The following is a 23817-nucleotide window of genomic DNA, read 5'->3' on the forward strand; positions in this document are numbered from 1 at the left end:
CACTCACTTGCACACACGTGCATACATACACACATGCACACACTCACAGATAGAAGGCTCACCCTCACACACACACTCACATTTATCCCTTTACTTCCACACGAGTGGTGGCACACTGCACATTTTGTCCTGAACTTGGCTTTTGCTCGCTCAATCTTACATCTTGGGCATTGCTCCATGTCAGGAACAGAGAGCTGCCTCTTTCTTTGTTGGCCCAGCTGCACTGTCCTCCCCCGTACGATGTCCCTCATTTATCACGGGCGGCCCTCTGTGGATGCACACTTAGGCTGCCTCCAGTCTCATTACTGCATGGATTAGTTGGCACACACATTTCCTACATGGACACGTGTCTCTCTACACAAGGACTTTGAGAGGCTGCATTGCTGGGTTGTGTGTCAGAGACATTGATAGATGTTGTCGTCAAATTGCGTCCCAGAGGGGTGGCACCACTTTGAGCGCCCATCAGCAAAGTGGCCCACCCTCTAAGACTGCTTTTGGTGGCGAACCTTTGGAAACTTCAAATTCATTCTTCCCAGTGTTGTTTTTAATGTGATTTTCTGGAGTCTTTGTGGTATTAGAGATCTGGAACATTTGATTCTTTCTCTTTTCCTTTTATCCTTCCTTCCTCTCATCTTGACACCTTCTGTAGGTAAGGTGGTTTTCTATACTCTGGAGCTGTCTGGATAAATCGCACACGGTCCTGTTCTCAGGGAACTCCTAGTGTAGTGGGGTGGGAATGGGGTGACCAACTTTGTCCCGGTTTTAGCACTGAAAGTCCACTGTCCTGGAAACCCCCTCAGGACCAGGTGAAGGGGGCGAGCGGCTCCCCTGGAGGAGTCCTGGTAAGGAACCGGAACAGGGAATGGCTTCCTACGTGAACGGCATGGTTCCACGAGATATGAGTTGCTCTGGGTGCTGGTGTTGGAGCGGCCGACGAACCAGCTGCTCACAGAGGAACACAGAACAAGGGTATTCAGGTCTGGAGCCCGGGAGGTTGGCGAGGAGGCGACTGTGTGGCAAAGTGGAGATGGTGAGGGTGGTGGCTTGGAAGTGGAGTGTCAGGAAGACGAGCCACAGAGGATGGCCACGTTCCAGCTTGGGGACTGCTGGGTGGAGCGTCCCAATGAAGAGTGGATGTCGGCAGAGGGATTGGCTGGGAGGAGAGCCGCCAGGGCCGTCAGCCACCAGACTGTTTCCTCCTCCTTGTCCTGCTCCCCTCACTCTGAGCTTTCCTCTCACCTTGTGCTCTCCACCTGATGGGCGAGGGGGACCAGGCTGAGGGTTGGAGGCAAAATCATGCATGCCGGCGCCCCCCAGACCAGGGACCAGGACCCCTATCTGGTCGCTAGTGAAGCCGGGTGTGGTGGTGCTAGGATTTTCTCCAGCTGAGGACTCAGCTCCCCACTGATTTGCAAGAAGGCAGGTCACAGGCCCTGGGAGAGGGGTGGCCAAAGTGGAGAGAGAGTGTCAGCCAGATGAGCAACTATGCCGTCCAGGCTGAGGAAGGGACAGAGGGCTGCCAGGTGGCCTGGGAGATACTGGAGGGCTTCATGACAGCAGAGGAGAGTGACCACAGAAGCCATTAATGCTCCCTCCGCACCTGTTCTCCCCTGCCTAAGGACCCTCTGTTTATAGCTAGGCACATTTCCCAGCCTCCTTTGCAGCTAAGTTGGTCACATGACTCAGTTATAGCCAATGGGATGTAAGTTAGAAGCGTCAAGGGCAACTTTGGGGAAAGGTCTTTAACAGGCAGAGGGATGCCCTTCTTTGCTCCTTTCTTCACTTTCCAGCTATAGGAAAGCAGATGTGATGGATGGAGCTCAAACAGCTCTCTTGGTCCATGAGGTAGGAGAAAGATATTGAAGATGCTCCAGCAGTGAGACAGATTTAGGTCAGGATCCTGACATCATCATAGAGCCTGCCACCGGCCCTGGAATGCCTGCCTCTGCACTCTTCTGTGTGAGACAGAAATACGCTCCTCTCTTACTTTGGGCCACTGCTACCTTCTTCTGGTCTCTTTGGACACACACAGCTGGACTTAATCCTTCCTGGGACACTATCGTAGAGTGGACGGGGGTGGTGGAAGTGAGGGGGATGAGGTGGCAGTTTGAGGGTTCTGGGCTGGCATGAGTCAGAGTGATGACAAGGTCCCAGTGTGGGCCTGGGCACTGACGTGGAGCCACACAGAGGCTGCCCGGGGAGAAGACGGTGCAGGACTGGAGGCTGCAGCAGGCCCCCAAAGTACCCCCGGGGCTGGAGTGCAGAAGAAGGGAGCGGGGAGGGGAGGGGGTGTTTGGTGGATGCCAGGGCAGAGAGGGGCAGGGAGGTCTGGCAGCCTGGCTTGACCCCAGAAAGAGACAGCCATATGATGGGCAAGTGGAAAAGTCATGGTCAGGGAGGGATGTGGAAGCCGGAAGGCCCCAATATGCACTTGCCCCATGGCTCCTATGAAAGAGGGGCCAGAGGCCAGGTTCGGTGGTGGTTGAGCTGCAGGAGCTGCGTCCACGAAAGCTGAGGGTGCAGGGAAGTTGGTCACAAGGGGACACAGTGAGGACGCAGAGGGGAGGGTTGGTGGGGTGTGGGGGGCACAGGAGAGGCAGTTCCGGGAACAAGAGTTTAAGCTGCTTGGTGGTTTGGGCGCTGGGAGGGGAGGAGGCTGGTGCAACACCCAGAACTCCTGAGACAAAGGTCTAGGCAGGCCTGAGTGGGCTCTGTCAGGCCCCTGCCATCAGAGAACCTTCTGGAAGATTCTTTAGGCTCCCTCAGAGGGAATCTGATGTTCTCCATCAGCCAGACCCAGGTTCCCATCCTGGCCCTGCCACATTCTGGATGGATAACCTGTGAGCCTCGGTTTTCTTGCCTGTGAAGTGGGAAGGCAGGAGCTAGCTCTGGAGGGGCAGGGAGAGTGGTCCAGGCAGGGCAGCATGTATGGAGCTCGGGGGCATGGAGAGCTTGGCTGTTTGCTGGACAGCAGCCGTGCCTGAGCTGGAGGGACGTTCAGAGATGACGGCAGGGCTTGCTCACGTAGAGTAGCACTGGGAGCTATGGAAGGTTTTAAAGAGGCAGGTGGCACAATGAAATGACCTGATTGGGGTTTGGGAAAGATGTTCTGGCTGCTGAGTGGAGAAATAGAGTGGAAGGGGTTAGGAATGGAAGCAAGGAGGTCAGTAAGGGGGCCACTGTGGCCCTGGCTGGGGGGAGACGATGACAGCCGGGACTGGGTAGGGGCTGAAAAAACCACGTGCACTTCTCTGCACACCTGTCACCCCCGGCTTTGGGGCCCCTCCGGCACGCTCGCTCACACCCTCGCCTCGCTTTCACGCCCAGCTCAGGCACGTGGGCATCAGTCAGGGCGAAGCCCCCTAGCTGCTGAGACGAGAACCTACGTGTCTCAGAGGCCCACGCAATGCAGGTTAGTCTCTTGCTCCCGTTACAGTCCAGGACGGGTTGTCTGGGGAGTGGAGAGTGGGGCCTGTCCTGCAGGTGGCTCCCCACCCCCAGGCCTTCACTTTCCTCCAGTGGATTCTTGGGGGCAGAGGAAGGGAGGGAGGGCAGGAGGGAGAGACACAGAGGAGGATCAGAGGTGAGGTTTTTAGTCCTGGAAGTGGAATAAATCACTGCCACCCGCATCCCATTGGCCAGACTCAGTTCACGGCCTGCCCACCTGCAACGGAGGCTGGGATGTGGGGTCTGGATGATTCCCAGGAGGAAGGTGCATGAGGGGCTACGGGGACATATTCCTATGCTCTCTTGCACCCTAGCACGCACCGCCTCCGACAAGCTCCCGCGGCTGTGAGGTCTCAGGCAGAGGATGCGAGGACTGCACATGATCAACGTTCTCCCTGTTTAGTGTAGCCCACCCCCGCCTCTCCACCCGAGGCACCCTGGCCTGGGGCCCTCGACAAAAGCAGAGCCCTGGGCCCTCAGGTGGGGGATTCTGACTGTGGGGGCTGCCCCTTCCCCATTTTCGGTCCCCCCGCCCCCCGCCTTAGAGCCACCTCCGCCTCCTCTCCTGTCCTGCCTGGGCCCGTGTGCTGCTCCTAAGGCACGGCTGGTGTCGGTCCCCTCAGGGTCCTCGGCGCCCGGCCTGGCCATGAGGACATCTTGGTGCTCAGTAAGTGTTTGTGGAGTGAAGAAGGAAGGAGAGAGGAGGAGGAAGAGCCCCTGGCCCCTCAGGTGGGGCAGGCTCTGCCCTCCCTCCGGGCAAAGCCATTGCAAGCTGGTCCAAGACTTCTGACTTCGCCTGGGGCTGTATGTTTTCTTTCTATGTGTTTTTGAAAGTTTTAACTGAATTCATTTATTTGGGGCAGGAAATACGTTCGTGCAGTGCAAAAGGGACTACGGTGCAAAACATCCTTCCTCATCTGGCTTTCCTCCCCAAGAGATCCAGCGTTCTGGTTTCTGGAGAAACTTCCAGAAATATTCTAGGTTTAATAAATCTTGGCTGTTATTCTCATCCTTGTGATGGTTGCGTTTATGACCGTCTCCTGCATCCAGAGAGCCCGGCTCTAGGGCAGGGGGAGCGGGGGCTCATGGTGAGCCTACTGTGCGTGGTCTCAGGGAGACACGCTGTGTGCGCTCCTGCCCATTGTTCCTCCTGGCGTATCCAGCAGGAACTGTCACCCCTCATTTTATGGGTGTGCGTGTCAGGCACAGGGAGGCAGGGCCACTGGCTTCCAAGCGGCCTCGGGTCCAGTCTCGCTCTCCTCTCCCGCCTCCCACTCAGGAGGCAGTGGGGCCACGTTCTCTTTTCAGGGTTCTCGATTCTGCTTTCTCACTTCTGCGCACACTGGAGGTTCTGCAGAGCTGCCTGCCCCCCCTGCCATCCCCCAGCTCGCTCTATTCCCCTTTTTTGAAAGAGACAGCAGCTTACAAAAAATGCCCCCTGAAGCATGACTACTAGAATTGGGAGAAAGGGAGAAAGTGGAGCTGCTGCTTCTGGACCCTGGAGGGACCCTCACAGGGTCCCCGGACCTGTGACACTACGCGTAAATGGACGCGCACCTTTCTAGAAGGGTCCATAATCTCATCATAAAAGAAAAAAAGCCCTGAGCTGACATCCCCCTACCCCCCACAAAAGGGGAAAAAAGGATTAGGAACCATGACTTGAGAGGAAGAAGAAGGTTCTAGAACGTTCAATAAGGGGCCATCGAATTGTTTGCAAAGCCCTGAAAAGTGACTGAATGTTAAACTGGGTGAGGGGCTTCCTAGAAGTCTGGGCAAAAAGGGAGGTCTCAGCGAGATGGGTGGGATGAGCGAGCCGCGCTGGGGGATGCCCGAGGGACCTGTTTGTGAGGCCGGCGTGTTAGTGGGTGTGTGTGTGATTGGATGAGGGGTCAGAGGCTGGAGGGGGCCTGTGCTAGAGGGGTGGGCGTGGTGGGGGAGGGAAAGAAGGGGCTGCACCGCCTCGCGCTCCCTGGTGCAGCAAGGCTCTATCTGAGAGTGCGCGCGCACGCGCTGCCAAGGCGCCCACGGTGCCCCCCTCCACTCCCCCCACCCCGGGGAGGAGGGAGATCTTTATCTGGTCTCTGGGTGCTCAGGAGTTTCAGACTTTCTCACCAGCCAGACCTCCCCCGCCTCCCCACCCCAGGCCTTGCCCCCTCCATCCTCTGCACAGGAAGTGGGCTGGCCCTGGGGTTTAGTCTTTGCTGGCCCCATCAGCCGGCTGCTACCTGGGCCGCCAGTGCCGGGGCAGGGCCCTGGGGAGATGGCTGAGGTCCCAGCAGCCGACAGAACCGGAGAGAGCACGCCGCAGCCCCATGTCTCAGCCAGGTGATGCCCCGCCTTGCCCTCACCCTGCCCCTGCTCGTTCCCGGGTCCCCGGGCTTCCCTCCTGGCCCCTGCCACCAGCCAGGGACCTGGAAGTGAAGGTCCTGGGGACAACTTTCAACTCTGACTCAGATCCCCCAGGAGCTTCTGCCTGAACTTCCATCTCCCAGCCCTCCCCCCAGCCTTCTCTGAGACCCCCAAGGAGGAGGCAGGCCCTGCTCTCAGGGCTTCTGGCTTGAGAAGAAGCTGGTACCGGGTCCTAGGCTGCCCTCCCTCCCAGCCCACCCTAGGGAGGCTGGGGGCTGCTCTGGGATGAGGTGTTTCCCGGACCCTGTGCTGGGCCCCCCAACCAAGAGGCAGAGGGTAAGGAGGGGAGAGGACTGGGTGGGAGAAGGCCAGCTGAGCCTCAGATGGACTAGGTGCCCAGAGAGGGCACTGGGATGTGGGCCCACAGCGGGGAGGCACCCCCGTGTCAGGTGCTCCTAGGAGGCTTGTGGGCTGAGGAAGGAGACTTGGCTATGAAGTAGGGTGTGCTGGCAGTCTCTGGGAGCCTTGGGCCAGAGGCCAGACCCCTGGGTTCAGGTCCGGATTTGTCACTCACCTGCCTGTGTGACTGGGCAGGTCACTGTTGGAAGGGATGGGGCTCCATCCCTGGGGCTCCCTGGGGAGCGTGCTCTCTCTCTTCTCCTGGGGGCCGAGGTCTCCCCCTGTTCACTGTGTCTGGAGCACTGTGGGAATGGGGACAGAGCCATGCCCAAGGGTCCCCTTCGTTCTCCCGCGCCAGGATCCCACACCCAGCTGGAGAGATGCCCCCGGGTTAAACAGCCGGAGGAAGCCCTGTGTGTGCATACGGAGGGGTGGCCAGAGGTCGGGGGGTGGGGAGCAGGCCCATCCAGTTCAGAGGTCAGGTGGGACGCGTCTCCGGCTACTGAGCTCCTGCTTCATGTCCTCCCCATCCCCCACGTACCGCCGTGGACCCCCATGTCAGCCCCGGCAGGGGGCCTCAGACTGCACCGGACTGGGTTTAAACCCCAGCTCTGCCTCTCTAGCCTGGGCAGGAGGCTTACACGTGCCTCAGTCTCCTTATCTGAGAAAAGGAGTCATATTAGGACCTACTCATAGGGGCGCCGAGAGGATTAAATGAGGTCGCATCTGTGAAGTGCTAATGACAGTGCCGGACACAGAGGGAGACTGAGTATTAGTCACCACCAGCTTTACCATCAGCACCGTCACCATCAGCATCAACATCATCAGTGCCAGCATTATCTTCATCTTCTTCTTTTAACTTGAAATCAGGTGATCTGGGCTTGAGTCCAGCCCCTCAGGCAGCTCTGAGCTTCAGTCTTGGCATCTGTCACATGGGGATGGTGACGCCCACCTCCCAGGGTTGTGGTGGGGATCTGATGAGTCAGTGAGTACGAACGGTGTTGCAGTCGTGAGGGGCAGGGTGCATGGGTGTGCGTGAGAACCCAGGATGGAGGGTGCCTGGGACTCGGGTCCCACTGGCCCTCCCTAAGGCTGGGCTTCTTCCTTGCTCTGGGGCCTTAACCTCCCCGAGACTGTTTCCTCCTTTGCAGAAAGGTGCAGGCTCAGGCTAGGAGCCCCCCAGCCCCACCCCTCGGGCTCCCTCCTCGCCTTGGCCCATGCAGTCGCTCTCCTGGTCCACTGCTGCGCCCTCTCGGCCGTGGGCGCTGGGGCTCATTTCAGACAGTGCTGCTTCACAGACAGGGGCTGTGGTTTGACCCTGACTGTCCTGCGATCTGGCAGGCCTTTGCCCCCATCCGCCTCCTCTCACCCTGAGGCCCTGTGCCAGGTCTGGTCCTGGGCATGGGGTCACCTTGCTGGCTGGTGCCTGGCCCCAGACAACCCCCCCCCAGGGGATCGACAGTGCCCGTGCCCCAGAATCAAATAAGGGGCATGGTGGGGGGGCTTGCTGGGGGCCCCTTTGCTGGGCTCTGCACCCTTTGGGGTCCCAACCCTGTGCCCTGTGCTGTTGGGGGGGTCCCAGCCCCGCCCCGAGGAGCTCACCCTCTTGTGGGCACAGTGGGCTGATCAAGGAGGAGCCCACGGGTACCTCTCTGGGCTCCCTCCCACACCCAGGCCATACGCCCGCCAGTTGGCCTGTGGCCTGCTGGGCCCTGACTCCCCAGGGCAGGGAGGCTGTGGGCCTTCCCTCTGGGACCAGTGCCTGGGGCAGGGTCTGCGCAGGGCGGACAACATGAGAGAACAGGGCTTGGGGTGGAGCCTGGGGATGGAATCTCTCTCTGCCTTTCCTGCACGGTGACCCTAGGCAGGTTAATGACTGGATCCTGCCGGTCCTCATCTGAGTGAGGGGATAATACACACGTCCCACCCCCGAGCTGCGGGGCGTGTCAGCCGAGCCAGGGCATGTAGAGCACTCGGCACGGTGTGGCGCTCGGCATGGCGTGCGCGCTCACACGCACTGTGAGTACTGTCGTGGGGCTGTCAGCACCTGTTTATCGATGGTGTGAGTGGGCTCGGTGGGTGGGAAGATGCAGTCAGAGAAGCTACAGGAGGGAGGGCCCCTGCCTGGGCCCCAGGCAGTCTGCCCTGGCTCAGATTCCACATCTGCCTCTTGTCAGCTGTGTGACCTTGGGTAATTTGCTTCATCTCTCTCTGCTTCAGTTTCCTCATCTGAAAATGGGGATAATGAGTATCTGCAGTAGATGCTCTTATTGCTGTGTTTAGAGTTTAACACAGAGCCTGGCCTATGGGAACCTCTTGACCATTGGTTCGGTGTGGTTAAGGGGCGGTGGGGCAGAATGGAGCTGGGCTCTCATTCTAGCTCCTCCGTGCTGGCCTCCCTATGTGAACTTAAGCACATCTTTCCTCTTTCTTCTGGACCTGTTTCCCCAACTTTTGAACAAGAGTTCGGGCTCACTCAGAGAGCCCTTTTGGCTCTGACGACGCATGGGTCCGTGAATCTCTGAAGAAAGGAAATGAGTGTGTGGGGGGCAGAGGGACCAGCAGGTGCAAAGGCCCTGAGACTGGACTCTTGTATGGCGGACAGCAGACCAGCACACCCTGAGAGGAGAGGGACAGGGGTGGATGTTCACCTGCGCTCTCTCTCCCTTTGCGTCCCTCCAGGGCTCCCTTCTCCAGCTCCCACCCGTGGATGTGATGGCGGCTCCTGCTCTGTCCTGGTGTCTGTCCCTCCTTGTCCTCCTCCTGCCCCTGGCCATCCCTCAGGCATCCACAGTGGTGAACGGTGAGGACCCTGGCCTCTGGACAGCTGTGCTTTCCCTAGGGGAAGAGGCCAACACCCTTCTAGAACCCCTTTCTAGACCCCTTTCTGGACCTCTGCTTCTTGGCAGAAGATCCATCAGCAGGGGCAGGAGGCAGGGAGAGAGAGACATCCACCTTCCCCCTTGGCCCTCGGTCCTGCCCTCACTGCACCCATGTGCCTCTCCAAACCACAGGAGGACACTGGCTTGTGTCCCTGCCCTGCCCCGGCCTGCCTATGGGCCCTCACGGGCTCTGGGGCTCAGTTTATCCTCTCTGAAATGGGTCCGCCCGCCCCTTCTCTGCCCACCATAATTGTTGCCCACCTCCCCATCTGGTAGGTGAGGGTGCCAGGAGCAGGGGTGAGGGCTGGGGGCGCCCTGCAGCCAGCCACTCATGCCCCGTCCCACCGGCAGACACCTCCAAACTCACATGCTTCTACAACTCGAAAGCCAACATCTCCTGCGTCTGGAGCCGGGATGACGGACTGCAGGCCGCATCCTGCCACATCCACGCCAAGTCGGATAAACGGTGAGCACGGGGTTGGCGGGCGGGGCTGCAGGGTCTCAGGACGGTGGGGTCTTGTCCCTGGCTTTTAGACCCTTGGAGTCCTGACTCTCCGACTCCAAGAACCCTGCCCTTGGAGAATCTCGGAGCAATAGGACCCCCAGATCTTGGAATCGCATGGGTCTGGAACAATTTGGGAGTCAGATATTCAGACTCCTGGAAGCAGGGTGGGAGTGGGGTTCGGACGTCCAGATGGCAGCGGAGGGGCTGGAGACAAGCTGGGCAAGGTGGTTTGGGACCATTGGGCTGCACACCTGCTAGGCAGAGGCTGGACTCGACTTTAGAGGCCAGAGGGGAAGAGAGAGGACTCCCCAAGCTTTTCGAGGAAGCTGGGATTTTGAGAGACTCCTAAGGCAGCTGTGGTGACACGGGACTGGGGCGTGGTTGGGATGCCTGGGGGCTGGGAAGGAGTCAGTGAAGGGGTTGCCATGATCCAGGCATCCTCGTGGCAGCAGCATAGGTAGCATTGGCTTTTGGCCCTGGTCCCGGGGGGTGGTGATTCCATGGGGCTCTGAAGGCCCCATCAGGCCCCATGGGAAGACTCTGGAGGGCTGCAGCGGGGGAGGGCTGCAGGTCCTGACCTGGTCTGTTTCTAGAAGATTACTCTGACAAGGAGGCAGGAAAAGGTGAGGGGACACAGAGCAGGTGGGCAGGTGGAGACCAGCCTTGCTGCGTGGGGGACCATCCCGAGGGCCAGCTCTACGGCGGGGGGGGGGGGGGGGGGGGTCCCTCCTTTTCTTCTAAGAAGGTTCGTTTGTCTCGAAAGGACGTGGGAAAAATCCTGTGAGCTGCTCCCAGTGAGGTCAGCAACCTGGGCCTGTAACCTGATCCTCGGAGCCCCAAAGGTGAGGAGCCAAAGCCTAAGGGAGATGCCTGGGGGAGGGTGGGTGCAGAGGGGTGTCCCTCCACAGGAAGAGCTGGGCCCAGCAAGCCCAGTGGCCCTGGGCCCGGGGAGGCAGAGGACGAAGGGCAGTGTCCAGAGGCCAGAGCTCAGCCTGACCTGGGGGGCGAGGGATCCATGGGTGTGAGGCTGGGCCGTTTGGCCTCTGCTCCGGCGCCATCCCCCATGCTTTGTGGGTCCTGTGACACTTCTGTCCTCCTCATCCAGCGGGGAGGGTTCCCAGTAATAATAACATCCTGCCATCTGACCCTTCCCGAGTCAGGGCAGTGCAGGGCAGTGTGGGCTTAAGAGTGTGGGTTCTGCTGGACGGTCTACACCAGCTGGGTGACACTGTGCAACTCCTGAGTCCCAGGTTCCTCTTCTATAATATGGGAATAACAATGGCCCTACCTCGTAGGGTTGTTCTGAGGCTTAAAGCACTCAGAGCGCCACCCAGGACAGAGCGCGCCCTTGACCCTATCGTCAGTGGATCCTTACGACTCTGCCTGTGGGCACCACATTGTCCCCTTCTTACCAAGGTGGAAAGGGGGCTCGGAGAGGCGTGGTCCCTGCCCAGGGTCACACAACCAGAGTGTGGCAGAGCTGGGATTGAACCTGGGTCCGACAACCCCCAGCGCAGCCTTTCACCGTTGCCCTAGGCTGCCTCTCGAAGGGCACATGGCCATGTCTGTGTGGGTATGCCTCACATTATCGTCCATCAAACCCTGTCTGGCAGTGGTGGGCACCAGGGATGCCCAGATCACATTTTCCAACCATCATCAGGTTATACGTGTTCTTGAAAGGCAGGAAAATGTGGAGACGGACTCATACAGTGTAGCTGACCAAGGCATGGCCTCCGTAACCAGACTGTGTGTCTATCCCCATGAGCTCTGATCCTGGCCCCACCATTTCCTAGCTGTGTGACCTTAGGCAAGTCCCTAAGCCTCTCTGTGCTTCAGTCTTCTCAACTGTAGGGTGAGAATAGTCATAGTGCCTGTCTCATAGGGTGTGGAGAGCATTAAATGAGATAGTATATGTCAAATGCCTGGCAGAGTGCCCAGCACAGAGTAAGTGCACAGCAGAAGATGTTAGTGGCATCTTTACAACCACAACAATAAGAGTAATAATAATAATGATAATACTATTATTATCTGGGAAAATCTGGCCCCTATAGCAACTGGAAGAAGGCTGGGGCAGGGTCCTTGGGGTGGAGAGGGAGGAGTGGTTCCCAGCTTCGGGAACTCTGATGGTCAGGTTCAAGGTTTGCTCAGAGCCTGCCCTGTGGCAGGTCAGAGGGTCTGCGCCCGGGGGTCCTGGACCCCAGAACACCAGCCTGGGCCCCGGAGCACAGATCCTAACAGGGCCTCCACCAGACCTTCCTCCCGCAGCGCTGCAGGGCTGCCCCTGCACAGGGTGGAGGCTGCCACAAGCTGCTCGCTCGCAGCCTGCGGTCAGGTGCGACTGGCCAGGCGCGGTCTCTATGGGGCCGTGGGTGCAGCAGCCCAGGCTCGACTCCGGCCTCCCCTGCTGACCAGAGGCGTGACTGTGGGCAAGTGCCTGAATGAGCCCAGACCTCGGTTTCTTGCCTGCAGGATGGGGACAGCCCGCTGTGCAATCAGCAGAGTGGTGGCTAAGGCCCCTGAGTGCTGCCCGCCCACAGAAGGTGCTCCACACTTGGACGTTTTCTTCCAGAAAAGTCAGGGCGTGGAGGTGGGGAGAGATGGCGAGGAGAGTCTTTCACACTCAAAGCTGTTACACGGGGACAGTTCCAGACCTGAGCCTTGTGGGGGCTCACCCTGTTTGCACACCTCTGGTGACAGGGAGCTCCCTCCCTCCCAAGGCCGCTCACTTCACTTTAGATCAGGGGTTGGCAAACTGCTACGGCTCACGGGCCAAACCCAGCCTGCTGTCTGTTAGGTAAATAAAGTTTTAGTGGCGTGCAGCCACGCCCATTCTCTCTGTGATGTCTAGGGCTGTCTTCACAGACCAGATGGCCCGCAAAGCCAAAATCTTTGCTCTCTGATCCTTTACAAAAGTTTGCCGACCCCGCCTGAGATGGTGGGGCATGTGGAGGGGCCCACCTTTGTTGCAGGCTGGGTCTCCCCTCCTGTCCCCCCCGTCCTCATCCCGCCGGCCTCCCGCTCCCCCACCCCAGCTGCTGGCAGTTGTGACCCGGCCCTCCTTCCCCTGCAGGCTCAGAAGCTGACCTCCGCGGACACCGTCACCCTGAGCGTGAGGTGCTATGAGGGGGAGAATAGGAGCACGGTGCTGACCCAGGACTTTAAGCCCTTCGAGAACCGTGAGTGCCGACTCCAGGGGGCCCCTCCCTTCTTGGTGTCCCCTCTGGGGTCCTCCCTGCTCCAGTCTCTCTCTACACCCGCATCTGACCTCTCACTGCCCACAGCCTGCAGGGTGAGGTCCTGGTTCCACACCCTGCCATTCAAGGCCCCTCAGCATTGGCTCTGGCTTCCCTCTTTGGCACTCCTCTCCTGTGGCCTATATTCATGCCATAACCAAAGCCGGCCCTCCAAACTCAACTTGCCCACCATACCTCTGAGCCCTTGCACATGCTGGTCTCACCACCTGGAAGGCTCTTCCCATCTAGAAAATTCCCTACTCACCCTTCAAGGCTCAGTGAAGAGTCACCTCCTCCAGGAGGCCTTCCCAGACTCTCCCAAACCTTTGAGCCTCCTTTCAGGGTGTTTATTTCTTGAGTCGCCACTGCTTGATTATGGGACTGTCTCCCTCACTGGGCTGTGAGCTCCCTGAGGGCAGAATCTCTGTCATCCCTATGTCTCTACTCTGAGTCCCCAGCACCAGGCCTGATCTGGGCAGTGCTCTGGGAAGGTTTGTTGAATGACTGAGTGCCCAGTCCAACCCCATCCCTTGCCCGCTTCCTCCTAGACCTTCCAGGCCACCTCTAGGGAAGAGCTGGGGTGGAGGGTGAGATCCAGGCAGGGTTCTGGACGCAGCGCTGCCTTAACCAAGTGTGATCAGACTGGCAGATCATTTCACATGGCTGCGCCTCAGTTTCCCCATCTGTACAGAGGGGGTAATCAGTTACCTGCTGCTCATGGTTGCTGGAAGGAGTCTGTGATCCAAGATGCAGAAACTGCTTCCCGCGTGCTTGGCAAACATTCGCTTATCATGGCGTGTGTAGCTCTATGAGCCTCAGAATTATAAAAACTGAGATCAGTTTAACTTGAGAATCACAAAACAAGATTAATGGGATTAAGTGAAATGAAGTTAAACGAATGAGAAGATGCCTGCAAAACTCAGACAGATTCTGAGTGCAGAGAAAGGCGGCCTTGCTCCCTTCCTTCCCCAGATAGTTAATCAAGCGTCTGGACGTGCCAGATGACGTCCCAGGCCCCAGGGAGGCATCAGAGAGCAAAGTCCCCACCTTCAGCAGGCGCCCAGGCCGGTGGGGGCACAGAAAATGAATAAAGGACCAAAAATAGCTATTTAATATGTCAGGTGTGATAGGTGCTGGGAAGAAGCATAAGACAGGTGAGGGGACGGAGGGTGGTGGCCGGAGAAGGCTTCTTGGAACAGGTGATATTCCCACACCAGGAGGGAAGGACGACAGGTACGGAGGTGGAGGAGGGAGCGCGCCTCGCTTTCTCCTCTCAGCATCATGACGTGGCGTCCCCCAAGCTTGCTCTCCCGTCCTCTCTCCTGCCTCCAGTTCGCCTGATGGCCCCCGACTCCTTCCACGTTGTCCACGTGGAGACCCACAGATGCAACATAAGCTGGAGCGTCTCTCAGTGTTCCCACTACATTGAGAAATACCTGGAGTTCGAGGCCCGGATGAGGTCCCCAGGCCACAGCTGGGAGGTGAGTCCATGGGCCAGGCCTGACCTGCCCTGACTCCTCCTTCCTGTCCTGATCGCCCCATCCGCCCTTCATCTCAGCAAAGCCAGCAGCCCCCAGTGGTCCACTGTACTGCCTGCTCCTGCCTCCCCCTCCTTCCACGTGCCCCCTGACAATCAGGTGGTGGCAGCTGCCAGGCTGGCACCAGGTGAGGTTTACACAGCCAAGAGGTAGGCGGCTGCCCTCTCTGTGAGATTTCAGAGGCCTGGGGAAGCCATCTTTCCACTCTTCAAATCCAGCATGGCCCACGCCCACAGGGGTCTGCCGCCTACTCATTCACTCCCCACTCATTTATTCGCTCGCTCGCTCACTCAGCAAACATTTACTGAGTACCTACTATGTGCTGCATACCGGAGAGTGAGTGGAGGGTGAGACTGACAAGCTTCCTGCTCCCGGGGCGCTCACATGGCAGGCGTGGGGCAGACCGTCAGCACAGGAACAGGAGACCATGGCTATTAAGTGCTATCAAGACAATTAATGGGATGAGCATTTGAGAGGGACTGGCACAGGCTACTCCAGACTCAAGTGACCAGAGAAGACTGCTCTGAGATCTGAGCGTCAAGAAGGAGCTGGCCCTGCAAAGGTCTGGGGAGGGTTTTCCAGCAGTTGGTGCAAAGGCAAGACGCTGTTTGTGCATCTGGGGAACCGGAAAAAAGCAACAAGAGGGATCCAGAGTGGGGAGAGGTCTGTGGGAAAATCCCTCTTTCGGGTGGTGTGGTGCACAGACTGTGGCAGAGCCGCGTGGACGCAGAGACCACCTGCAGGCCTTCGAGGCTGTGGCCCTCAGACCTGGAGGGGGAGCCAGCTGATCGGCTGATAGCTTTGGATGTGCGCGATGAGTGGGAAGAGGGGTTTAGGATGACTCTGGGCTTGGGGGCCCCAGCAACTGAGTGGTCAGTTTCATAGGATGGGGGGAAGAGGAAGGGGTGGCTGGAGGGGAGAAAGGAAGGTGCTGCCTTGCTCAGCCTCCGCCCAGCCCTGCCATGGGAGGTGAGGCGGGTGGTGGGGCCCCTCTGCTCTGACAGCCCTGTTTCTGCCCCAGGAGGCCGCCCTGCTGACCCTCCATCAGAACCAGCAGTGGATCTGCCTGGAGACACTGGCTCCAGACACCCCGTATGAGCTTCAGGTGCGAGTGAGGCCCCAGCTGGACAATCTCGAGGCTTGGAGCCCCTGGAGCCCCTGGAGCCAGCCCCTGGCCTTCAGGACCAGGCCTGCAGGTACTGTGGGCAGCAGGGGCGGGGACGGATCTGGGGCAGGGCGGTGTGGCTGGGGTGCGGCTCTGGGGGGGCTGCGGGGGAGGCCCGGGGATGGGGGTACGGTGCTCAGCCCATTCACAGTCACCGGTCACTTGATGTGTCACTTGATGTGGCCCTGCAGGGTGGGCCTAATTGTGCCCATTTCACAGATGGAAACAGGGCTCAGTGAGGGGCTGGCCTTGCCTATGGCCTTGTGAGTTAGTGGGGAGACCAGAAAGGCTCTTTTCACTTGCTCCACCCTGAAACCTCAAACTCCTGGTTTCTGCCACGGTCTGGGGCAGGGTGCTTTCACCTCTTGGCCTCAGTTTCCTCATCTGTGGAATGGGTACCATGATACTGAGGCAGGGCTGCTGTGATGAAGGCATGCGATGCCCCTTGTCAGCCTGGCCCATAGCGTGTCTGCTGGACAAGCAGGGACCCTGTGAAGGGTCAGAGGGCAGCCTGTCCCTCAGCACCAGGTCGGGGGCCGCGGATGCTGGAGTGATGGGGTCAGTGGGGGCACCTGTCTGACCCCTCTTCCTGCTTCTCCTCTCGCCCCTGGGCAGCCCCCGAGAAGGAGACCCTGCCCGTTTCTTGGTGGGGCCACACCCTTGTGGGCCTCACTGGCGGCAGCTTAGGCTTCATCTTCTTGGTCTACCTGCTGGTCAACTGCCGGTACATCGGGCTGTGGTAAGAGCGCTCCCCTCCCGTCCATCACATTCTTGTCTGATCCACGCACACCCCTGGGCGGGTCTGGTTCCCGGCTGAGCCCCCCGCTCTGGCACACCCGTGCTCCTCTGCCCTCCCGTGAGCCCTCCCGCCTCACACCCGGCCTGTCCCTGTGACCCACCCCCAAAGACGGAACCCATGGAACCAGCCTGAGGGGAGGGGCGAGGGAGAGCCCATGGGGGCCCTGTCCCCAGCATTACTCTCAGGACTCGAGTGCGTGTGTGCACGCGTGCATGCGTGTGTCCACGTGCCAGCCATCTGTGTGTGTCGGTCCTCTCGGTTCTGTTTAGGTCTGGGCGATCATTCATTCACCCCTTTCTTTACTGAGTCCCGGCACAGAGCCGGGGGGACCCCGAGTGCTGGGAGCACAGGGCCAGCCCCGTGCCTGGGTCCCCTCCTCAGGGAGCTCGCAGTCCAGTGGGGGAAGGCAGATACTATTAGTCATATGTGTATCTAACGACACGCTGTCATTGGGATAGTGAAGGAAGCAAATGGATGGATGGGAAGCAGACAATGTGGAGTGGAATCCTGTCTGAGGGGTGGCTGGGGGCAGCTTCCCTGAGAAAGACATGATTCTGTTGAAATCTGAAGGAGGAGTGAACCAGGTGGAGTGGAGGGGATGGGGAGCACATCCCAGGCGGAGAAAACAGCCTGTGCAAAGGCCCTGGGTGGGAAGAAGGGAGGAGCATCCCAGGAACTGAGAATGCAGGGAGGCGGGTGTGGCTAGAGACCAGGAGGCAGCAGGGGAGAGGGCTGACCTGAGCCTGGACATGTGGGTGGCAGCCAAGTTTTATGGGGCCCTGAGGCTGTGGTGTACATCCTGAGGTGGATGCACACAGATACTGGGGCACTCAGCTTGGCCAACAGAACATGGGCTAGAATTCAGTCCCCACTCACCACCTGTCCCCAAACTTGGTGCCCTTGGGCAGTGCTCAACCTGAACCACTATCCATGGCAGCCCTGACTGGGAGGCCCACAATCTGGCCTCTCTCCTACCTCCCTCCTCCTGGTTCACTCTGCTCCAGCCATCTTCATCCGTAACCCCTCTAGCTCATGAGGTCTCCCACTCTCATATCCTTCTCTTGCACAGCACCTGCTCTTTGTCTCTGCAGAATGAATGGTCATGTTGCACACTTGGTTCGAGTCTGACTCCTCATTACAATGTCAGCTCCTTGAGTGCAGGGACCTTCTCCATCAGCCATTCTTGTGTCCCCAGCACAGTACCTTCCCTTAGTCGGCATTCAATTAGTGTTGACCGAATAAATGAACATCTGTGGGGTGGCTCCGCGCCCTGCCGTCAGAGCTAGGGGGCTGCCGGCAGGACCCCTTGGCCCCTTCCCTGCTCACCTCCTTCCCTCCCTGCCTCCCCCTGTCCAGGCTGAAGAAGGTCCTGAAGTGCCACATCCCAGACCCCTCGGAGTTCTTTTCGCAGCTGAGCTCAGAGCACGGAGGAGACTTCCAGGTAGGAGCCTGGGGGTGGAGGACGGCAGCGGGCAGCTGGCGGGGGCTGGCTGGAGGGTGGGTGTGGTGCATGTGGCTGGGGAGCTGGTGCAGGAGTAGCAGCTTTCGCGCTGTGTGGGAGGAAACAAAACGGGAAGTGAGCAGCCTGGGGTTGCGGGGGGGCCCCTTTCCCCAGCTCTGGCACCAGTGATCTCTGTCTGAGCCAGACTGTCTGGCTTCTAATCCCGGCTCCACCACTTTCTGGCTGTGTGACCTTGGGCAAGTCATGGAACCTCTCTGTGCTCAGTTTCCTCCCCTGTAAACCGGGGAGGAGAATAGTGTTACTACGGGTATGGCCCCGGCACACAGTGAGTGCTCAGGGGGCCCTGGCTAGAATTCCTGTCACCAGGCTGTTGACAGAGTAGGACTTGCCAGGCACATGTTCTCCCCGCCAGCACCTGCATGGACCTGCTCTGCAAAAACCCGTGGGCAGGCTCCAGATCTTGTCCCAGATGCTGCCGAGTCCTCTAGTCACTTCTGGTCACAAAATCCAGATTCAATTAAAAGTACGGGCCCGTATGGTAGTAACACCCCGAGCTTCACTTCAAGTTTGGTGGTCTCCCTTCCCCCAGCCACACCCGCTTCAGGAAGGAAGCTTCGAGGGGGAGAGGGGCGTGGTGGGCTGCCACTACCTCCCCACCCCTAGTCCAGGCTGCCAAGACCTGCGGGGTGAGGTGGGGGCCGGAGGGAGGTCAGGAGGAGGGCTGAGGGGCTGGAAAGCCATCCTGGACCAGAGCTGTCATGAGCTGGCTTTGGAGTTCTTTCTCAGGGCTGATCAGAGCCCCTTCTGGAATTCTCTGGAAAAGTCCCAAGACTGGGGATATCTTACCTACAGTACTCTTGATGTAGGGGAGTGTATCGCCTTAAAATTCCTCCTTCAGCCGTAAAGGTAGTGAGCTCCCCACCAACAGAGGTATTCAAGCAGGTCTTGGCGGACTGTGTGTCAGAAGGGATTCCTGTGTTGGAGCTGGTTGGAGGCTGGACTGGATGCATCCTCAGTCCTCTCCCAGCTTGAAGTCCTTCTGATTCTATGGCCTAGGACATTCTGAAGTGGGAGTGGGGTCCTTCATGGAGAGCTGCAAACCACTCCATCCTCCCATGAGGTCATCCCTGGGTCTGGATGCCTGGCTCAGGCCCAGTGTGTGGCGGGGGGTATCCCGAGAAGGCTTTGGGGACGCACAATGTGGCTGGGGGCTGGGGGTGGCCAAGAGGGACCCAGCCCTCTCCTCTGCATCTGGCTGAGGCCTGCTCCCCCCTCTGTCTACCCCAGGGCCCCCAGCTCCAAGGCCACAAGGCCCACTGCCCCATCCAGGGGACCTGGGAGTGTGTGTGTGAGTGTGCGAGTATGTGTGAACGGGGACGAGCTTCTCATTGTGCCCCCCTCCCACCCCACTTTGGGGCATGTGGACGGAGGCCCAGCCCAGGAAATGGCTGACCACACACCCCTCTGAGCGGGGCCCAGTGAGGCCCTGGCACAGCAGCGCTGGCCACAGGCCTGGCCTCTCCTTCTGCTGACACCCGCCTGGAACCCCTGACCCGCACCCGCTCTCTCCCGGGCTGCTGCCCTGCTCTGCCATTCCCGGTTTGCCCCGGGGCCATCTCTCTCTCTCTTTTGGCCTTTTCTCCTGCAACACAAACTCCTGGTTTGGGGGAGGGGGTAGGTTTTGTTGAGTGGTGTGCATGTGCGTGCGTGTGCGTGTGTGTAACAGCCGCTCAGCCCTGGGAACTCACTCTGGGGAGAGAGAACCGGCCTGTTTCCCGCTGGTCCACTAGTTCAGCAGAAATAGATCGGCTGGAGCGTAGGGGGAGCCGAGCATGGTGCTGAGGCTCCCGGGACAGAGGGCTGTTGGGATCCTCCAAGGCACCCACCCGAGGCCCCCATCACAGCATCCCAGAGTCTGCCGGCCCCCACACTCTGCTGTGTCGTCCGCATTTTACCTGTTGCCAGGTGGTTCCACCTTCGTTTTCTTACTTGACATCTGCCTACTGGCCCACAGGGAGGAGGTCAGGAGAGACGTGGCTAGCTGTTTTGGAATTGAGGCTCAGAGAGGTGCAGTGACCTGCCCACGGCCACACAGCTCATGAATGCCAGGGCCAGGGCTGGACCCTGGTCTGCCCGCTCCTTACCGGGGCTCTCTGGACACCCCAGAAACTGCGAAGTGCTCTGCTGGGCACTTTCCTCTCTCTGTGGAGGGAGCGTGCGGGAGGGGGGTGCTGCAAGGTGCTGGGAGGGAGAGGTAAATGGGGGACCATCAGCTCCCCACCTGAGATGTCTCCACGGCAGTGTGAGTGGGGAGCCCGGGTCCCTGCTCTGCTGCCAGCTGGCTGTGTGATCGACGTCAGGGTGCACCCCCTCTCTGGGCCTCTGTGCTCTGAGGGACCTTTCTGCTTCCGTGTTGGTTGGCTGATTCACGCACTCCCCCTAGTCCCCACCACGCTCTGAGGATTCCGCCCTTTGCTGTGTCCCTGGTACCGAGAGCAGTGCCAGGCTCACCGTAGGTGCTCAGTAAAGACACTCATTGAACCCACACATCCCCTGGGCACCTCCTGTGAGCCAGCAAGGCCTGTGCTGGGGCTGTGAGGCAGGCACACCCCCTGGGCTGACCCAGAGGGTTCTCCAAGCCAGGGGGCTTGTTGGTGTGGAGGTATAGTCAGGGAGGGCTTCCCGGAGGGGGCAGCCCTGCGTGGATGGCTGAAGGTGGAGGAGGAGCTAGGAGTTGTGGCGGGGAGTCCGGAGGAGGGGGTGGGAGGGCAGAGCAAGCATCCCGCTCACCCTCCCGGCTCTTTCTCCCCACAGAAGTGGCTCTCCTCGCCTTTCCCCTCATCCTCCTTTAGCTCCAGCGGCCCAGCGCCCGAGATCTCCCCGCTGGAGGTGCTGGACAAGGACGCCAAGGCCACTCAGCTGCTCCTGCTGCAGCAGGACAAGGCGCCCTCGCCCCCGCGCGAGACCAGCGGCCACTCGCTGACCAGCTGCTTCACCAACCAGGGCTACTTCTTTTTCCACCTCCCGGACGCACTGGAGATCGAGGCCTGCCAGGTGTACTTCACCTACGACCCCTACGCAGAGGAGCTCGACGAGGGTGGGCCCGGGGCGCCCGAAGGGTCTCCCCTCCCAGCCCTGCTGCCTCTGCCGGGGGAGGACGATGCCTACTGCACCTTCCCCCCCGGGGAGGATCTGCTGCTCTTCTCCCCTAGTCTCCTGGGTGGCCCAAGCCCCCCGAACCCCGCCTCAGGGGGCACCAGGGCCAGTGAGGAGAAGCTGCCCCGCTCCCCGCAGGAGGAGGTGGCTGGAGACTGGGCCCCGAAGCCCCTGGGGCGTCCCCCAGCAGGAGCCCCTGGCCTGGCAGATCGCCAGCCTCCCCCGGAGCAGCCGCTGGGAGAAGCAGGAGAGGAGGTCCCTGCCCCCCGCCCCGTGGAGGGGGCCGGCTTCCCCTGGGCCAGCCCTCCCGGGCACGGCCAGGTCAGGGCCCCCGCCTCCTGCCTGACCCTGAACACGGACGCCTACCTCTCCCTCCAAGAGCTCCAGAATCAGGACCCAGCTCACTCGGTGTAGACAGACGGCCAGCGGTGGGAGGCAGGTGGCTGCCCACTGTGGCACCAGGCCTAGTGGAGGACCCTGTGTCCTTGGGGCTTGTCCACTGCTGAGACACTCAGTGTCCGGCTGCCTCTGACATCTCCACCCAGAAGGCCCCGCCCAGCCCTGCATACTCTGCCCTTCACTTCCAACCTCGATTGCCGCTCCCTACTGCCCGTGCCCGGCACTGCGGGGGAGGGGCGCTGGACTCCCCCGCCCCCTCAGCAGTCATGGAGCACCCGGGGCGTCCCTCCTCTCCAGCCCTGCAGCTACTCTTCAGGGAGAGTTCTCATGGCTCTCCAGGGGTCATCGCCCAGCTGCCTCACTGGGCTTCCTGCCCCAGGCTCCCCGCCTCCCTCTCACCCCCCACAGGGCAGGCAGAGGGCTCTTTCCAAACCACGGATATGGTTATGCTGCCCCTTGTTCTAAACCAGCACCACACCTTGGCCTGGCCCTTGCCCCTCCAGCATCATGTTGGGACATTCCCTTGGGGAACCCTCTCAACGGTCCTACTGAGCCACTTGGAGCTCCCTCAAGCCCCCGGAGCCTTGCACATACTGTTCCCTGTACCTGGGGGCCCTCTCCTCCCTCATCTAGGTGACAGTGTCACCTTCGTGTCCTTCATGTGTCAGTTCTGCTTCCACTGGAGGGGAACATTGCCTCCTTTCATGTGCTCCAACTTCAAGATTCAGAGCTGGAGGGACAAGCTCTCAGGGTCACAGAAGGGCTGGACAAAGCGGCCCTGTCCCCTCACCCCTGGGCTCTCTCAGGACCTCGGATGCTTGGCTACTGCATCCTTAACGCTGTGGCCCAAGTATGGACTCAAATCCCCCAGCAGAGTGCACGCTGGCTGGATCTTTCCATAGTGGCTTCACAGACCCATAGGGCATGCTGCTGCAAAGTACACACCTCCTGATGCTGCCACAGGGAGCGCACTCCTGGATCCCCGCCCCCCTGCAGCCCTCTCCACCTCTCACTGGAGAGGTTTCTTCCGAACACCAGCTCCAGAAGAGCAGCTCCATTCACTGAAGACACAGTGCCCTCGGCACCCACCTATTCCCTGGATGAATTAATGAACTATCTGGCACCACCTGGCCTGGGCTCCCTGTGCCCAAATGCTTTCACACAGGGAGCACCATCCACCTGGCAGGAGCACCCCTGGGGGCTTGATCCTTGTGAGGTTAAGACTCAGAGAGGCAGAGCCCCATGCCCACTGTGTTCCAGCATGCTGCTCCAGAAAGAGGCTTGTCCCCTCCCATGGCAGCCCTCCCCTCCCATACAGCTGGCCGCTTCCTTCTCAGTGCTCCCCACCATCCCTCCACTTCCTTTCCTTGTGTCCCTGGCACTGATCACACTTGTGATGTCTGTCACAACCTTCTTCCTTGCCTAAGTCTCCGGAAGACAGGGACACCATCCCACCTAACTCTGAGCCCTGAGAGCACCTGGCTGCACTTATAGGCCCTGCTTGCTGCTGATTGGGTGCCTGAGGCAAGCCCACCCATAGGCTGACCAGCAGCCTATGAGGTGGCATAAAACAGAAGCTCTGTCCAATCAAGGAGGCCGGGCCTGAGCTGGCCAATCAGATTTCTCTCAGTCTTGGGCATTTGAACTCAGGGAGGGAGGAAGGTCCCTGGGAGCAGTTGCACATGGAGTAGGCACCGGGAAAGGCTAGAGAGGAGCAGAGCCATGTAAGCAGAGGGCTCAGGACTCCCCAGACAGAGTCCTGCTCCCAAGGGGGCTACTGGCCCTTCGCTCAGCATTCCTGTTTCCCTTATATCCAAAATAAACTTTCCTGAGCTTGTCTGAGTCTTGAATCGTTACCACGGAACAGCTTTATTTCCTGGTAATCTCAATTCCTGCCTCTTGCCATACGATGCCGTATGATCTGGGCCACAAGGCTCTTCAGTCCTGGCCTGAGTGTCAGCCCCGAGCTCCGTGCCCAGACCTTTGCTGTGCATCCTGGAGCAAACTAGGAACCCTTTCTGCAAGTCAGTTTCCACTTTGAAAAGTTCCGGGGAGGGTGACATTGCTCAAGCCATGGTCATTTGTGTTACGTATATTTTTAATGATCTGTGTGTACTATCTTTGTTGTTGTTTACTTAATATTTTTCTTTAAGCCAATTCACTTTAAAAAATATTTTTATTTAAAGAAAAATCTTTATATTGCTTTTGTAAATGGAAAAATGGATATTCACTATAAATAAAAGGTAACTGTAAAAAGTAAATACAATAAAACAAAATGTTTCAACTCATTGCCTGCTGGAAATCTGCTGTCTCTTAGTTTAAAGGGGAGAGCAACAAGTGTTAGGAAGCTGTTGAAGACATGCCAGCACCGAATGGGGACTTCCTCCTTGAGAGAAAGCAAAAGAGTTGTAAAGGGAATATCTTTTTCACTAATAGGACTCAGATTTACCTTATTCTGTGTCACATATATATATAGATAGATA

At 59.1% G+C, this 23817-nt stretch overlaps 1 protein-coding gene across 1 annotated transcript; it reads left to right on the top strand.

Moving 5' to 3' along the window:
* Positions 1 to 5672: 5672 nt before the first annotated feature.
* On the top strand, positions 5673 to 23491 carry IL2RB (interleukin 2 receptor subunit beta). The gene is made up of 10 exons (XM_046646020.1): positions 5673 to 5772; positions 8878 to 8998; positions 9429 to 9543; positions 10346 to 10424; positions 12653 to 12758; positions 14148 to 14296; positions 15375 to 15549; positions 16134 to 16257; positions 17674 to 17758; positions 20594 to 23491. Exons 2-10 carry the CDS (start codon positions 8911 to 8913, stop codon positions 21347 to 21349), a joined length of 1677 nt encoding a protein of 558 aa, XP_046501976.1. The 5' UTR covers positions 5673 to 5772; positions 8878 to 8910; the 3' UTR covers positions 21350 to 23491.
* Positions 23492 to 23817: the final 326 nt, after the last annotated feature.

Source organism: Equus quagga, chromosome 19 (assembly GCF_021613505.1).
Source record: "Equus quagga isolate Etosha38 chromosome 19, UCLA_HA_Equagga_1.0, whole genome shotgun sequence".
In the NCBI taxonomy this organism is placed as follows: domain Eukaryota; kingdom Metazoa; phylum Chordata; class Mammalia; order Perissodactyla; family Equidae; genus Equus; species Equus quagga.